The sequence below is a fragment of the Salmo salar genome, chromosome ssa13 (genome assembly GCF_905237065.1).
Source record: "Salmo salar chromosome ssa13, Ssal_v3.1, whole genome shotgun sequence".
In the NCBI taxonomy this organism is placed as follows: domain Eukaryota; kingdom Metazoa; phylum Chordata; class Actinopteri; order Salmoniformes; family Salmonidae; genus Salmo; species Salmo salar.
Window position 1 is genome coordinate 91,206,098 of NC_059454.1, and position 17,880 is coordinate 91,223,977.

A 17,880-nucleotide genomic window follows, 5' to 3' on the forward strand; every position below is an offset into this window, starting at 1 on the left:
TGCATCAAGGAATGGGGAAAGGGATCCTAGATGTGGGCTTCCACATCACACGCTTTGAGTGTTCAGCACCATGGCAACTCTACTAATATTATATCGCTCTATTTTCAGACAGCTGGGGAGCTATAATTAAAACTTGACCAATATCGCTCTCCTGTGTTAAACTCAGGAAATGAAATACACCTGCAAGGTTAGTTTGTTTTGTGTGTATTTTTAGATTTGCTGACATGAAAGGTAGCGGTCTCCAACCACGAACATGAACTCTCCACTGTCACATAACTCATATACACATAACACATACAACGCTTTTTGTTTTTCTACACAATATCATTCCTTATGGTTAATTAGCTACTACTCTATGTTTGCCTTTAGGGCTCATGCCTAACCTTAGATATATTTGCTGAATATTGCTACACTAGAAATGTGATACATTTGAATATTACATAAAAATCCATGCATTTTTCTGTCATTCACTGGGATCAGTCCAAAAGCTCCTCCTCCTCCCACACGGTCATGCGCATGATGAAGGTATTCGCTCGCCCTCTTCCAGACTGCGTCATTTCAGACAAACAGCGAACATGGCGGGTCTAGTAGCAAAGAAGTGTATCACCCCGCTTGTTGTGATGAGAAGGATCACTTCTCCGGAATATACGGTCCAAGCCGCCTACCACAAGAAGGTAAAATAACCTGTATAGCTAGCTATGTTTGATGGCTGATAAATTAAACCATGTGTCCCTGTTTAGGTCGTAAACTCGTTAAATGTGAATGCATTTGCAGGCTTGTTTTGACAACTAACCTAGGCTAACGTTAGCTAGTTGCTATAAGTACATTTGGCATTGATTATCTAGTTATGCATTTGTTTCTCTTAGAGTATCTAGTTGAAATATATTTTAAAATAGAGGTCGAAGTAGCTAGCTAGCTAACAACATGCGTCACATGCCTTGACTAGTTCTATAACGTACATCTAGCTAACTAACATGTTAGATCATGTTCTTTCTAAAAATGCTATTTTTCTGCCAATCCAATTTTAATCCCCAGCTCTGTCTCGATTGATGCAGGTCTTACTGATGTAGCTAGTTATACCTGAAGGTTAATCTGTTTCTTCCTAAACTGTTTTAGCTAATTCCTTAAATGAGCTGTTTGGTAACACTAACGTCAGTTAGGCTACAGGTGTCACTCTGAAGCAGCATAGCGGTAGCACCAGTGTACTACCTTCCATGGCAATACGCAGTTTCATTGATTCTGGATTTTTCTACAGAACGTGTGAAATAAGATCACCTTTCCACAGTAACTCTCGGTTTCTGTTGAACCTGTATTATATACATGTGTTAGAGAACACAATAACCTATTAATTATGCCGTCTATTTGGTGGAATTGTCCATTTGGATTTAGGCTAACATTTCATCACTCACTCTGAACATGTATGAATGTCTTGTTCCTTCTGGCCAAAGACGGCTTACATGAGTTTGGTAATTTTAAGGCTGCTTTAAGGCTGAGATTTAGGCTAGTCAACAAACAACCGTTATCAGTTCCAACTGGCCGCTAACAAACTCACCAAATATTTAGGCTATTCAGACACACAGCATTGTTCAAAAATGCAGAGAATGACTCGCATCATAGCGATTACTTCTGGGGGGAGGGAGGTTGCAGCAAGAAGTACTACTGTTGTGGACACTGGAGTCCTGTTCTAATCTGTTTATTTTAATTTCCCTTACATAATGTTGAAACTCCCCATTGCATAACGGGAGTGCAAGAGCCCTCTCAGCCTTGAGCCTGCTTTATTTGGGAGGCAGTTGGAATTAATTTAAGGATGATATTATGTGAATGTTTGTTGCTATGCAGCAGGGAATATTATCTAGATGGGGTCCTTTATAAACTTGAGTTAAGTAATAAAATGTTTTTGTCTCCTTGTTGCCATGTTTAGGTAGTGGACCACTATGAGAACCCAAGGAATGTTGGATCCCTGGACAAGACCTCCAAGAATGTGGGGACAGGCTTGGTGGGAGCCCCAGCTTGTGGAGATGTGATGAAGCTTCAGGTAACGTTGGTCCCCTGGCCTCATTACTTCCTGTCTCACCATGGCAACCTCAGATGGCCTTGGATTTTGAATGAGGTCACTATGTCTTGGTTGTGTTCCAAAGAAGCAGATAACACAGATAGGACTTAGCAAGAAGCAGCATGCTCTATTTCTTTAGTTACAAAGTGTATGTATTTAGTAATGTTACAGCATTGTTTATTCAATTATGTGGACAAAAGACAGTTGCATAAAGTGACTAATCTCCTATCTACAGATTGAGGTGGACGATCAGGGGAAGATTGTGGATGCCAGGTTCAAGACGTTTGGCTGCGGCTCAGCCATTGCCTCCAGCTCCCTGGTAACAGAGTGGGTGAAGGGCAAATCCGTGAGTGAACATTCTGCATCCATGACACTTCCTCTGCTTCCTGTGTTACTGTTCTGTTGCTCTGTTTTCAATTTCTCAATTCAACAGTCATTTCCACCACACTGTTTGTTTTTTCTTTTCATTACATATAATGGTTGGATCAAGTTTATTTCTTGGTTGGTGAAATGTTGCCTTCTTTTTGGCTTTCAGATTAACGAAGCACTGACAATAAAGAACACTGACATTGCCAAAGAGCTCAGTCTTCCACCTGTCAAACTTCACTGCTCCAGTAAGCTCTTATTTCAGTCTGATATATAATACTATGCCCTGTCTACCAAGCTGAATTTCTAAACCATACGTGCCTTTTTCATCTATTTTACAACCATGTGAAATTCTTGCCCCTTTCTCCAGTGCTGGCAGAGGATGCCATCAAAGCTGCCCTGAATGACTACCGTCTCAAACAGCAGGATGGCAAGATTGAGGCTGTCAAAGCCAGCAACTAAGGGAGGGCTCTCCCATGTAGTCCTGGACACCCTTGTCCTGCACCCTACTGCCAAGGGGACACTCAAATGTAGTCCTGGCTCCCCACTCCTCCATCCTTCTATATATGGGGTATCCTAAATGAGTCCAGGTTGTCCACCCATACAACGTACATAGACAACACAGTATACACACCAGGCCCCTGTGGCATTCTGTGGTTTCCCAGTCTTTACTCTGTAGCCTGTCACGTTAACGCACAATTTAAGGGCACTGATCGGGTGATTGATACAAAGTAAGCCTTATTTTCAGGAGTGAGAAATCCAAAGTGAGCCGAGACAAGTTTGCTTTGTCTTTATTCGCTTTATTTTGCCAAGATTTTGTCATGGTTTGGCGGTATTTTCCATTGGGAAATGATTATGGATGCTGTGGTGAAGTATTGAATAAGACTTCTAAAGGTATCCCATCAACACCCATGTAGCACGAATGTTTTGAAGGCAATGAGGAAATGCAGTGCGGGAGATGTAAAATGACAGCAAACTGTTAAGGTATCTATTTGGATTCTTTTGTCACATTTCAGACTTCCTGGTTGTAATGCAAATTAATAAAGTAAGGCGTGTACGTAGTATGTTATGTCTTAATTTTTTGTCATGCAAGGTCTATAATCCGCTTTAAGGTATTGTCTAGTATTTCTCAGCGGTGTGCAGACTACCAGAAATTAGAGCAATGCTTGTATTCTCCACTAGATGGCAGCATTGGCATACTTTATCCTGAGCCATGTAAATACATTCTGACTTCACCCATAAATGCAGATAATGGTTCTGCTTTTATCAAATACCAAACACAACACATTTTAGAGTCTCTTTACTGTCTTCACAATTTCTACCATATTCAACCAAAGAACACTGAAAATAAAGAAAGCAGCACCTCTACAACCATTTTTGGTGTGTGTCCGGTCATGTTTTCAACCACACCACACACACACACACACACGGACTAACCAGCCTGTATTGTAATGGCACAGTACGAGTAGAGTAGACTGCTGTGTTTGGTGCTTTACCAAGTTCTTTCTCAGGACCTGGGTCTGCAGTAGAGCAATGGTTGTCCCTTAATGGGTCATTTCTGAGTTGCTACTTCTACTTTTGGACTGCACTATGCAGAAGTTGCTCTGCCATTTCCTGGTTGCTCAAATTGTAATAGTTTTCATAATTTCAGTTTGTGACAGAAGCAAGTATAGTGTAGAGAATCATTGTTACATCTAAACTGCTGTGAAATGTTTTACTTAAGGAAAAATATTGTGTTTGAAGCTGTTGTACAAAACCGAAAGTCAAAGACTCTAAAACTAACTTAAGAACGGGAAGCATAGAACAGATCTGCTTTTTAGACTTGCTTTCAATGAGAATTTCTATGTGAATTTGCCCGAAAAGTTACATATTACAGCTTTAAATGAATGATGCATATATATATAGCCATTGATTCTTGATGAATAGATATTATAAATGCTTCATGAGCTTAGTTCAACTGTTGCACCCCATCAAAACCCAAAATATACACTTGTTTTACTCCCAATGTTTGTAAACAAAGTCAATGTAAACACACTGTATAGCTTCAAAACATGGTTACAACTATCAATTTGAGCTCATGGGTGTTCAGTCCTTGTATCCACAGCTCCGTCTATGAATTTGAGAGTGGTTCTATTTCTCTCAGCTCTTTACCAAAACCAGGGGTGACCGCTTTGGTATTTTTTTAACTCCAGATTGGCCCTTTAGTGGAAATGTTTCAAGAGACAGGATAAACATTTGACTAACTACACAACCACAGGTTTTATAATGTAAAAATACCTCCCATAATGTTGGAGACATACTGTCTGAGTTCCAAGTTGTGGCAGAGGCTGCACCATGATGTGCTCATGGTGAACTTAACCTTTGTCTAAACGTTAGACTGTTACCATGGTTACTCAAAGAAGTCGCTGTAAAAAATACGCAATAGTCTCTACAAGCTAGAATGTTGATAAAACTTGATATTTAAACGTACTTTACCCGTCCTCTGGGTTGTTGGACCTAGTGGAGATAAAACGTCCACAGGAAAGTATTATTAACAAGACTTTTTGGGGCGCCAGTAGGTGTATATGGCTCTATATGTTTGTAATTCTGGCAAGTATTTTCAATCACCTGATGCATTTCACATGATGCACAATATGTAAACAATAGCCAAATGTAACCGAACGTTGTCAACCGAAGCAGTTTCCTTGCAATCAGCTGGAAGTGTGCCTTTTGGTCTGTGGTTCGGTTAAGCTCAGCCATATTGTACAAGTGCTGGTCACTTGCGATATGCGTCAGTATTGAAAATTAAACGTGGAAATAATATACAGACCAGCATACTGAAGTCCGGTTGATAATGCTTCTCTGTGGTTATTTTGTATCAGATTATTTCTGACATAAGGACAGAATCGGCGAACAACAGGTAAAGTACATTTAAATAAAGTGTGTTCAACATTCTGACTTGTAATGGGACTGTTCGGGAATGCTGAGCCTACATGTTAGAGAGGAGTGTGTAAGTATTTAACTCTGGGATTCTACAAGAGGCTAACTTACCCTGTACTTATCCGTATTTGTTCTTCAAGAAAAAGCAACCTCAAATTGCCCTGAAAACTGATCTCTAACCTAGGATTAACACCTCACTAACCTGCCAAAGAATGGAAGAGAGAGAAAAACAACATGCAGCACCATTACTTTGGCCATTGTACAAATTCAAATAAAAACAACACAGAAACCTCAAACAAGACAGCATATATAGGGGTGTATGGTCAGGTTACATAGTGTTAACCCTTTACAGAGAGACATTGAAAGATGGCAGGTTACATAGTGTTATACTTTTAGGGAGACATTGAAAGATGGCAGGTTACATAGTGTTAACCCTTTAGAGAGAGATACATTGAAAGATGGCTACTGGGAAACAAGTAAATCAAGTATATGATTACACACAACTGAACAGACATAATTTGGTAAATCCAAAGAGCGGTAAACACAGCTGACAGCTTTGCCTTAAAGATTGTCACTCATGCAAAATTGGTCCAAACCATTGAGATCAAACATAGTGTCGAGAGCATAGCTAAAATGCTGTTTTCTCTCCAGTGATCAACGGAATAGACAGTGTGACAATGGAGTCCTCTTGCCTGTCCTCTTCCTGCTGGGCCTGTGAGTGCCCTTGGCCAGATGGAGACTCAGCTCCTGTGAATGACTCATCATCTTTTTTTAGGCCTGTCTGTTCCGGAAGGATTTCTGACTGCTCAGAGCAGCTGCTCTGTTGGGCTTCATTGACTGAGAGCTGGCATACCTCCTCCTCACTCAGCTCTGGTGGATTTGATGGCTGATTGTCTTTCTCTATTATTTCTCCCACAGCCTGAACATTCACCTCATGACTTTTCTCTGCTGCTGCAGATATCTGTGTGGGGTCTTTTCCCTCTCGCTCTCCCATGGGAGGCTTGGAGAGAGTGTGGAGGTTCTTGGCTGCCTTCATGATGTCATGATGGAGCTTCTTGCTGGAGTCCAATGGCTCAGCCTGCTGCCGGTTGGAGGGTTTCTCTGGCAACTCGTTGAAAAGCTTGGTACCTCCGGTCTTGTCCCCCTGGTCCACGTACATCTTAGAGGGGAAGGACGAGGGGTAGTAGGCATTGATCTTTCGTTTGCGGCTCAGGATGCAAGCACAGCAGAGAATGAGGAAGATAGTGATGAAGAGTGTGAATAAAACTAGGATGAGGAACAGATTATCCTGCAGGAAGTGAACCATCTGGCTGAGCAGGAAGTGCTCTACGTGGGTGGAGCCATGTGAGGTGGTTGAGGACTCTGAGGCGGGGCCACTGGTGGCAGGTGGGGAAGGGGTGTCAATGAGGCTGTCTAGCTCCTCCCCCTCTGCACTGCCCTCCAATGAAATGTTGAAAGGGAGGGGTGTGGCCAGACTGGGGCTGCTGGACCACAGCGTCACCAACAGACCAATCAGATGAAGTGCCATAAGGAAGGTCATCTCCTGTAGGACCTGCAGAAAACAAAACAAGAACATACAGTGTCAGTGTGGCTGTTGTCAATTTGCATTTCCACTGTTATTAAATTGCTCAGATTTCGATCGACAGAGGTGTTTGGATTCATATAGCTGTTCTTGTGTCTAACATTGACAGCTAACATCTAGAGATTTTTGTGAGTGTTGTACAATACATTGTAAAGGCTTCACTCATCATCAATGAATGAAAATGCCTTCTGAGTAATTTCTATTCTTGATAGAATGTCTATAGCTGTAGAGCCCTAAATGGCATTTTAAGACCCAGATAGCAGCTGAGAGCTGATGAAAGGCAGGCAGAATTTAAGGTCTGAATTCCAATCATAGCATGTCACACACACAGGCACACACACAATGCACACATGACTTGCACACACACAGACATATGCACACAAAGGCCTGAATTCAATCAGATTTGCCTTAACCCACAGTAACCGCAAACTGCACAGCAGATCATTGTTTTTGTTCAGGGGCGGAAATCCCGGGGGGGACACGACCCCCCCATCCTGGGAAAAATATGATTTGTCCCCCCCAATATATCACTGAAACATAACTATGTAATTTAAATAATATTAATAATACGCAATGAAAGCAATTGTGCTGATTATAGACACTTAATAGCGTGTTTTTAAGTTTCAAAAGATTGCAACCCCCCCACCCTTTGCCTCACAATGGTTTGATCCACTGCCAGTTCCTTAACTTGCTAGGTAACAGAGAGGTCGTATCTACTGTCTGAAAGGCACTCAATGCACGTAACTGACGTGAGGTTAATCCAGTCAATCGCGCACACACACTAGCTGAATATGCAGAGCTAGCGCGCAAATATTAACTATTAAGCTAGCTAGTACCTATTCCATTTATGTGGCGTCGTCAAAGATGGAATCAGCATGCAGATGATGTAAGTTAGTGCTTCAAAGTCCCTGTGATAAGGTTAGCGATAAACTGAAATCCAAACTGAACAGAACTACACTCTCTTCTACCATTGTCTTAAATATATTTAATGGTCTCGTTGCAAAAGCTAAATTGTCGCAAGTGAACTTTTATTTATTTATTTTATTTCACCTTTATTTAACCCGGGTAGCAAAGATTATAGCAAACACCACTCAAACTGAATTGGTGCTCGCTAGCTTTGCAAATTCAGCTATTGTTGGAAGCCAGCCAATATGAAACAAACTATTAAAATTACAAAAGGTTGCAGCATATGTTGTGTAAATGGTGAACTCATACAGCTGTCAACTCTTGTCATTTTAATCCGTTTCACATTTGCTAGCTACCTTTTAGATCGAAGCCCAAATAGAATGATTGAAGATGATAGAAGCCCATCTCCTACTGTAAATAACCTACACACTGTGTGTGTAGCCAGCCAGCCAGCCAGGTAGAAAAATGGCAGAAAAATAAAAGACGGACATCAGAGTATTTTTCAATACACCAAAACGCATAGTAAGAACCCTAGTAGCCTAATATCTCAAAGACTAGTTGATAAAATGTTCATAAGAAAGAAATGAAATTCTAATGGAAATGTTTCACAACGATGTCATTAGGCAGAGCAGGCAACAGATGGCACACAGACAGCAGAGTTGGGGACAGATATGCAGGGACAGACTGGCAGAGACAGGGAGTCTCAGGTAAGTTTGTTGAGTCTTTGTTTGGCAACATTATGAAAGGTTCTCTTGACTTGTAAAATAGGAACATAATTGGAAAATGCCATGGATATCCCCACTCTCAACTTAAACTGGTGACTGAACTAAGATTTGTTAAAGGCAATGGTATTGCTGTTGTGATTAGTTGTGTAGTTTTGGGTACCGGTAGTTAGGAGTACGGCAAACACCTTATTTCTTTGGTTCCTCAATATACATTTACCATATTACAATGTAGGCTATGTGTTACAGCACTACTTTTGGTGTCCCCCTCAGGAATTACTCTTGAGAAAATTTCATGTAATTGTCCCCTCCAAAGTTGATATCAGATTTTCGCCCCTGTTTTTGTTAAGTCGATGTCGGAGGTGTAACTGCGTTGGAGCGGTCAAATAGGTGAGCAGCTCCTTTTCATGCTGGCTCCCGGAAACACATCATGACCCTCTTATTTCCCTGAAATTAAATTTGCCTTAAATCAATAAACTAAACAGCCCTGCACAGTGTATGGTAGCAATAAAAGGAAGGACCTCCTCTTAATTTCGCAATGACAGAGAATAGCCTAACTTTAAACCAACTGAACATTGCAGATAGAAATGTCATTAATAGAGCTGTCATGAATCCTTACTCAACATGTCAGAGAGGCAGGTCTGCTCTACACAATATATTTATATCTGAACTTCCACAGTTGTGCCCTGCTGAATGTGGCCCAGGAGTAGACTGCTGGCCTGGTCCTTGTAAATCATCCCAGCCGACCCACTCCTTCACCCTATTTTTCCACTCCACCTGTGTGCAAGCTGGGTCACATGAACCATTGCACTCTTCAGGAAAGGGGGGGGAGTTCCTTTATAATGTATCACCCATTCACTTGGTGGGTGTTGGGCCAGTAACCAAAAGGTTGCTGACAAGGTAAAAATGAGCAAGGCAGTTAACCCACTGTTCCCGGGCGTGGATGTCGATTAAGGCAGCCCCCCGCACCTCTATGATTCAGAGGAATGCATTCAGTTGTACAACTTTCCCTTAGTGTATACTTTCACACACATACACACATTCACGGATGCTCGCACACATAATGGTTACAGAGGAATTAGTCCCTATTGAAGTGTTCAAGATACCATTTGATGGAGATGACCAGATATTTTTGAACAGTCATACATTTAGCACAGCCATTGTGTCGAATATCAATGACGTACAAACATTTAAAAATTATTGAATAATGCAAGACTTGTTCCGACTTCAAATTATACCTTCTTTCAAAAATACATTTATCTGCACAATCTCATGCAAATATGGGAAACCCATTCGGATTCAGAGAACCTATTGGAGAACTCTATTGAACAATCCTGATTCCCTGCTGGCGAGCTGCTAGCCTGGAGACATAAGTCATGATGCTGTCACGGTAGCTAAACTGCACTGCAATCATGTGAGGTAATATCTGTCCACTAAAGTTAACTCATATTTGATAAGAACGTTATTTCTCTTTTGGAAATAAACCCTATGGGGTAAAATGTACAGTAAATGAAAGAAGAATAAAATAAAGTGAATAAATAAAAGTGTCTGTACTCACCATCCACAGAAGTGGTCACACACAGAAAAGGCTCCTCTAAAACTGTGGATGGGAAAACGTGCGTGACTCACCTCCTCCAACAGTAATTCTACAGTTTCAGATTTCAGACTGGAGGTTTCACTGATCGACACAGAAAAAATAAAACATAAAGTTCTTTGCCATCGGGACAAATCCCTCCTTCCCCCTCTCCTCTCCTCTCCTTTCCTCCCCTCCTCCCTCTCTGGCTGCCTTGCTTCCCAGAAAAGGACTGGGCTCCTTGGCTCCACACAGATTGTTCTTGTTAGGCAGTAGTCTAATGTGATGTGGGGGCAGGGCCTAGGGGCTCGGCTCAACTCAGCTCTCCGGTCCTTGTTCGGGATGCTCAAGGCCAGAGTCAACGCTGCAGCACGCTGGCTGAGCTCAGAGTGAGGAGACAATCACCGCTCTGGGTTTTAACTGGGGAATAGACAGAGACTCGACTAACCACAGACATTTTATTGGATAAATTGTTTGTCACTTGGCTTGCCCCCTCTGTCTTCTTACATGCACTTAACCTCCTGAAACATTTTGGGCCTCCTTAACAATAACTCTATCAAGGCCTTTCGGAATTTATTGAATTCACTTGCACTTACTCTGTCACATACCTTACTCTGTCACATACTGTACCTTATTCACTCTCCCATATTATACACATTCTACACACCAAAGCTATACTTTTAGGTTCTAGATAGGGGCTATCTATATCTAGAACCTAAAAGGATTCTTTGGCTGTTCCCATAAGATAACCCTTTGAAAAACCATTGTTGATTACAGGTAGAACCCTTTTGGTTATACTTTTCACAGAGGGTTTTACATGGAACCCAAAATGGTTCTACCTGGAACCAAAAAGGGTTCTCCTATGCTGACAGCCAAAGAACCCTTTTGGAACCCTTTTTTCCAAGAGTATAGTGATGATCCCAAGTGGTTGTAGTTATGGCTAAAGTTTTTTTGGACCCCACACTGTACCTCTGACACCCTGATGACTTACAGCAGACCAGCCACTTTAACAGACATGCAGTTCCACAGTGTGATTGTCTCTCACAGGAAGGGGTCCATTTTTTCTGTGTGGACATACCACCCATAACAGCCCAGTAAGAGGGTAGGGGTTTGGGGCACGTGCCAAGTGCCTTGCCAAAAACAATGAGCAGGGTGTTCTATTGAGTATAGTATGATGGAATCGTTCTCAAAACAAGGGTCTGGGCATACTGCCAAATTGCAGTACATGAACACAGAAATTGGTAATTAGAAAAGCACAAACATGGCCTCCCGAGTGGCAGTGCAGTGCTAGCTGTGCCACTAGAGATCCTGGTTCGAGTCCAGGCTCTGTCGCAGCCCGCCCTTCACCTCTTGCCCTTCTCGACCTTCACCTCTTGTGAGTCCGTATAGGAGTTGCAGCGATGGGACAGGACTGTAACTACCAATCGGATACCATGAAATTGAGGTTGAAAAAGGGGTAAAAAGAAAAAAAGAAAAGCACAAACATAAAAATGCCCATTACAATAGTTTAACATGCTCAATGTGTAGCCACAATTGAGAGAGAAAGAACTAGCAAGCGGGAGTGAGAAAGTGTGTGTGTGTGTGTGTGTGTGTGTGTGTGTGTGTGTGTGTGTGTGTGTGTGTGTGTGTGTGTGTGTGTGTGTGTGTGTGTGTGTGTGTGTGTGTGTGTGTGTGTGTGTGTGTGTGTGTGTGTGTGTGTGTGTGTGTGTGTGTGAGTCAATCACCACCTTCCGGAGACACCTGAAACCCCACCTCTTTAAGGAATACCTGGGATAGGATAAAGTAATCCTTCTAACCCCCCCTTAAAAGATTTAGATGCACTATTGTAAAGTGGTTGTTCCACTGGATATTATAAGGTGAATGCACCAATTTGTAAGTCGCTCTGGATAAGAGCGTCTGCTAAATGACTTAAATGTAAATGTAAATGTGTGTGTGTGTGTGTGTGCCCGCACAGAGAGATATTCATGTTAATAGAGTACAAACCATAGGGCATAGTTTTATAGTGACAAATCTAGAGGGTCCATATTTGAAAAACTGAAATGCCACCGGTCTTGAATCACCACAGACACAGTCATTAGCCAGCTGCCCATTGTTTAATATCACTTTGTCATTTCTTTACAGTTTCGTTATGATCTATTCATTTGTTCCAGTCCTTTGTGATCAATTTTTCAGTTAAGTTGTGGAGCCTCTTCACTGTGTTTGACTGGACTCAGAGATAAACAGACATGTGGTGTCTCTAGGAAACCTGTCCCTCTTTCACACGGAGGGAAGACCCCAAAAAGTAAAAAACAAGTCAAACATCTGAGGGCTTGAAAGGTTTGAAGGGGGGTCTGGGTTTAGCGATGATACTGTATCTTTCTATTATGACATATTATGGCAAGACAAGGACACAAGAAACATCTGCCGAATGTCTGGGACTTTCTACACAGACACTCAATACAGAAGGTTACAGACTTATTTAACACCCTGTAAAGGACATTTCATTACATCTCACATTCGCTTGACCCTGACCATATTTGATATACTTCATACAGTTTATGTTTTGGCTCACTGTACATCAAGGCAGATGGTTTTGTTATCAAGACCTAACAAGACTTCCAGAAGAACAAGCTTTTTTGCAGAAAACAAATAAATGAAATTGCTCACAAGGATACATATTTTCTGAAGCATATATAAAATAAAATAATGTGATTTGCACAATATGTTTTTTTTTTGTATCATGTATTTCCACTCAGAACATTGAAGGCTATAAGATTTTGACCACATACAACTCTAAATAGCCCCATCCACCCAGAGACCAAACAAACAGTGGGTCATCATAAGCAGTCCAGGTTTTCTTAGAGATCTATAAGTGTGTATGTGCGGGAATTATTCTCTTAAAAAATAACATGAACTTTACTTCCAGATCTATAAATCTATTGTAGAATCCTAAATCTCTCTAATAAACTGTCTGTGTAGCAAACCTTTTTTTACATCACTGTTCTCATCCTATTAGGGGAACTTCACTATCAACAAAATCATGTCAGTGCAATGGTGCAAAAACTCAATCTCACTCAGAACTACTCAGAGGCTGCATTGGGTTGCATTACGTTTGAGGATGATTCATCACCTGACTTCTCCAAACTTTGTCACTGTTTGCTGTAAACATGTCACAATAAAGTAACGTATCATTGGTTCTCCATTTGTGGTTTCTGTCTCTTCCTCTACTGGTTGCAGTAGATGGATGTGCAGCGAGGCCCAACCAACAACTTCAAAGAGGATGCTGAAATATATTCTAAGAGCAACCGTTTGTATATTGACAGCAGTCGACCAGTCAGATGTGCAATTCAAAGTCTCATCAAATGAAAAAAAGTGGTCATTTAACCCAGAGTAAGTAGGAAAACTACAAAGGTTTTATACGCCCCCACAGTCTCTGTTTTTAATCCTTTCCCTTGATGAACTTTAAGATGGCTGGGATGACCATTAACCTTCAGGCTTGGAGTTGTGTACCCTGTGTAATTGGACCATATCGCACTTCACAGAGTGTGACACAGCCTGACACAGTCTGCATATCTACACTCTAGACTCGTTGCTCATTGTCTGGGAGGAAGCTGTGGAGGGTTACATCATCTCCCCCCTCCTCGTCACTATCCAACTCTGTTCCAGGCAGCAGGGCTCCGTTGCTCTTGGGGATGTGGGGTCTCCAATGGGGACCATTGTCATCATGGAGCAGGGCAGAGATACACACCATCTCTGTGCCCTGATTGTTTGTGCCCACTCTGTAGCGATGCTTCCTGGAGGAATACTTGGTGCAGAGGATGATGCAGCTGACCATGAAGAAGGTGGCCATTGCAGCCAGGGAGGCAATGGCAATCAGACACTGGCTCACCAGACCATCCCGTCGGGTAGGAGAGCAGGGCAGACCCCCTCCCCCTGATGGATCTTTTTCAGAAGGTAAAGTTGTCATGGTGGTCGTTGTCTTGGTGATCAAGATGGGGACTTTCTCTGTTTTCATCTTGGGAATCAGGACCCCAGAAGAGGAGTTGGTAGAATTGTCAGTGGTTGAGATGGGTGGAAAAGTGGTTGAGAAAGTCTCATTGGTGGAGGATGAGAAATTGGTAGAGCTAGGCCCTGGGGTAGAGGATGAGACAATGGTAAAGCTAGACCCTGAGGTGGCGGATGAGACAATGGTAGAGCTAGGCCCTGGGGTGGAGGATGAGACAATGGTAAAGCTAGGCCCTGGGGTGGAGGATGAGACAATGGTAGAGCTAGGCCCCGGGGTGGAGGATGAGACAATGGTAGAGCTAGGCCCTGGGGTGGAGGATGAGACATTGGTGGAGAAAGGTCCAGAGATGGAGGAGGGCCCAGTGGTGGTGGACACATCAGATGTTGTGTTAAGTTCTGTGATGGAGGACCAGATGGTAGAGTTGGGAGTGGTGGTGGACAAGAGGTCAGATGTGCTAGATGGCCCATGGGAAGAGGACGTCTGGCTGGTGGGTTGGTTGGTGGTGAGGGGAGATGGGGTTGTACCTGATGAGGTGGTCATTGCTAAGGGAGAAAGGGTTGGACCCAAGCTGGTCATCATGGTTGCCTCTGAGGTGTTAGCACCCACAGTAATGGCACCACCTAACTCACGGGTACTGCTGTTGTTCATCACCGTATGGGTTTCCACCATAGAAGAACCACTCTTTTGTGTTACTGCTGTATTGATTCTCATCTTACTGCCTCTGTCTTCTGTGAGTGTGAAGTTCTGAGATCCCTCAGAATACAACAGAAACAGGCTCCACAACAGAACAGGATACACCTTGTTATACCATGACATCATGGTGCCAACTCTGAAATGAGAAATCAGAACACACATTACTGCTTGTATGTAGTATGCTATTGGATATCAAATTATATCCGAAGATCTGTTGCGATATGGCAGGGGCGTCAGGACACTAGCGGTTCTGGCCCCCCTAAATGTGGAGTATGAAATAATTTTTACATAACTCATTTTTGCTATCGTTCTTTTTTTTACATACGTTGTTAGACAGTGGCAACGATGATGATTATGAACATGGTCTTTTGCCTGCTAATGCCTGCAATGCAGTGAAGAAAACGATATGACAACAATAACGTCTAATGTAACTGGCCCCTCTAACAGTACAACTGGCCCCAGCTTGGCCCCCCCAGTTGAAATGGTCAAGAACCGCCACTGCGTCAGGAAGCAGACTATCAATGCTGATGTGGAATGCAACTAATGGATGTTCTAACTGGCCTAAGGAAACTGTTGTTTGTGACAAAGCGACATGCCACTGTGGGTGGTGACATCGTCAGCATGTCATGGTGAAACAGTATGTTACTCATAACTAGCACCACAGCCACGTAACGGATGAAACAGGAACTCAAAGGCATCATAGGCTTAATAATGAGACTTAAAGTATGTATTATTATTTGCAAACAATTCTGGTAGCATCAATAAAATACAAATAATAATTTTAAAGAATAAAACAAATCTGAAGCACCTCAAGAAAAGCAAAAATCTTCAAACTCTGGAACCAATGAAAAAGGCAGATTTTACACTCAACATCCAGTATTCAAAACCTCTCTATTGTCCCAGGCACTTACTGTCAGTAATTCTTAAGTCTTACCTCACTGATGGGGAAGTGTAGTAGAAGACGTGGAAGGATAGGAGGCTCAAATTGGTGATGCTGGAGTTAAGCACATGCTGACATGCCTTGACGAGCTGATGGTAGAGGCACAACAGAGCTCTCTACCTGATATGAAGAAACAGGAAATGCACACTGTTCTGCAGAAGTTACATTTTTCACATCGACTCAAGTGTGAAACTGACAAGCCCAGAGATGCCTTGAGGTTTGTTACCTTTCCCTCATTTGAAATGGTTCAGGGGATAATCTGATTCAATTTGCAGTGCATTTATGGACAGTCTTTATTTTGTATTAATTCATTTTTATTTTTTTATTTTAAGGGAAAACATATTGAGACCTAGGTCTCTTTTACAAATGTGCCCTGTAACAAAGTAAATATACACATTATACCCAAACATATACAGATTAAAATACAAAAATACTGTCATGGGAAGCACAATTAAAACATCACAAATCACCCAGAAACCCTGTTACATTCCTCCAGAAAAAAGTCCCCAATCAATACATTACATTTCCGAAATGGCACCAGAACATCAAGATGAAATGTAGTTTGTGCTCTAAGAATGTGGAACTCAGAGAGCTACATTCAGCAGACATTTATCCACACAATAGTAGATCATGAATTACATCCCAAAATCCACCCAATTCACAGTCCATATCATACTTTGGAAAATATCAAAGTTTCTTAAGGTCCTCTCTCTCATATGATAGTTGAAGTGGGTTAGACATGGAATTATTAACAGAAGTGTCTGAGGCGCTGAGTCATATTTAAGTGGAATGGTTGTGTCTCAGATTTTTCCCTCTATGGTAGACGCTAGATGTCTGGAGTCTGATCATGAAGAACATGTGGTGCTTGGGAGAGTTACACTGTAAACTACATACCTCCTGTAACCAGCATCATTGCTGTGCAGTGCAAACTACAGACCTCCTGTAACCAGGCTCATTGCTGTGCAGTGTACACTACAGACCTCCTGTAACCAGCATCATTGCTGTGCAGTGCAAACTACAGACCTCCTGCAACCAGGCTCATTACTGTGCAGTGCAAACTACAGACCTCCTGCAACCAGGCTCATTACTGTGCAGTGTACACTACAGACCTCCTGTAACCAGGCTCATTACTGTGCAGTGCAAACTACAGACCTCCTGCAACCAGGCTCATTACTGTGCAGTGTACACTACAGACCTCCTGTAACCAGGCTCATTACTGTGCAGTGCAAACTACAGACCTCCTGTAACCAGGCTCATTACTGTGCAGTGCAAACTACAGACCTCCTGTAACCAGGCTCATTGCTGCTCAGTGCAAACAACAGACCTCCTGTGGAAATGTGGCAGCAAGTATTGAAACCTGTCTCCATGGAAACCACCACATCCTGTTCTCGTCTTGTGAGTCATTTGTGAACCAGCTCCTTTGAGTACTCAGATGTTGCTCTGGACTCTAACCCCCTTCACAGAGGTAGTTGTCTCAGGGATAATGGATTAATCACAACCACTAGTTTAGTTGCAGGCTGAAATACTTTTCTTGGTATAGGCTTACTTCATCACACTACATCACACAATGCATGACACGTAAAGCAAAATATTCTTGTCTGCATGGAGTTTGAGCACTATATTCGCTAAATTGTCAGACTGATAATAAACATGACATTTGATCCATTAAAAACAACAAATTATATTTCCCCCACAGAATCTAAACTGTTCAAAATGTTATTTTGCAAAGACAGCATAGGAATTTGATACTCCAGAATTTTAACACACAACATAAAGTTGAGTAGCCACACAAAGCCAGCTACAAAAGAGGACATTTATCCCACAGTGACCTTCAAACTGTCCGTTTTCCCAGCAAAGGATTTTAGGTGGTGGGTGGTCAAGAGAGAGGAAATACAGGAGTGAAATGTGTGCTAGTAAGCCTTTCAGTAATCCTTATCCATTAACTCATGTAGATGCTATATCAGTAGGTAACATATCCCCAAAAAACAAGTTCCCACCAAATCCACTTAATCTTCCTTGAACTGTTATCCCTCTACTTCTAGCCTTTCATCTAACTCCATCTAATCTACAAAATCCGCATAGTTCACGTTCATCCCCTCATCCACCCACTGGTTGCCAGTGTGTCCGGATGCCAGACACAG

The 17,880-nt window shown here is 42.2% G+C and overlaps 3 protein-coding genes across 3 annotated transcripts; 1 reads left to right on the forward strand and 2 right to left on the reverse strand.

Annotated features, from left to right (window-relative positions):
• Window positions 1-498: 498 nt before the first annotated feature.
• On the forward strand, window positions 499-3,483 carry LOC106568219 (iron-sulfur cluster assembly scaffold protein IscU). The gene is made up of 5 exons (XM_014138368.2): window positions 499-674; window positions 1,922-2,035; window positions 2,289-2,399; window positions 2,589-2,667; window positions 2,790-3,483. Exons 1-5 carry the CDS (start codon window positions 576-578, stop codon window positions 2,879-2,881), a joined length of 495 nt encoding a protein of 164 aa, XP_013993843.1. The 5' UTR covers window positions 499-575; the 3' UTR covers window positions 2,882-3,483.
• A 221-nt stretch (window positions 3,484-3,704) lies between these two features.
• On the reverse strand, window positions 3,705-10,492 carry LOC106568215 (transmembrane protein 119). The gene is made up of 2 exons (XM_014138361.2): window positions 10,178-10,492; window positions 3,705-6,890 (listed from the first exon to the last, which is right to left on the reverse strand). Exon 2 carries the CDS (start codon window positions 6,876-6,878, stop codon window positions 5,967-5,969), a length of 912 nt encoding a protein of 303 aa, XP_013993836.1. The 5' UTR covers window positions 6,879-6,890; window positions 10,178-10,492; the 3' UTR covers window positions 3,705-5,966.
• Window positions 10,493-12,195: 1,703 nt separating this feature from the next.
• LOC106568211 (uncharacterized threonine-rich GPI-anchored glycoprotein PJ4664.02) lies at window positions 12,196-15,909 on the reverse strand. Its single transcript, XM_014138357.2, has 2 exons — window positions 15,734-15,909; window positions 12,196-14,935 (listed from the first exon to the last, which is right to left on the reverse strand). Exon 2 carries the CDS (start codon window positions 14,923-14,925, stop codon window positions 13,681-13,683), a length of 1,245 nt encoding a protein of 414 aa, XP_013993832.2. The 5' UTR covers window positions 14,926-14,935; window positions 15,734-15,909; the 3' UTR covers window positions 12,196-13,680.
• Between the last annotated feature and the right edge of the window lie 1,971 nt (window positions 15,910-17,880).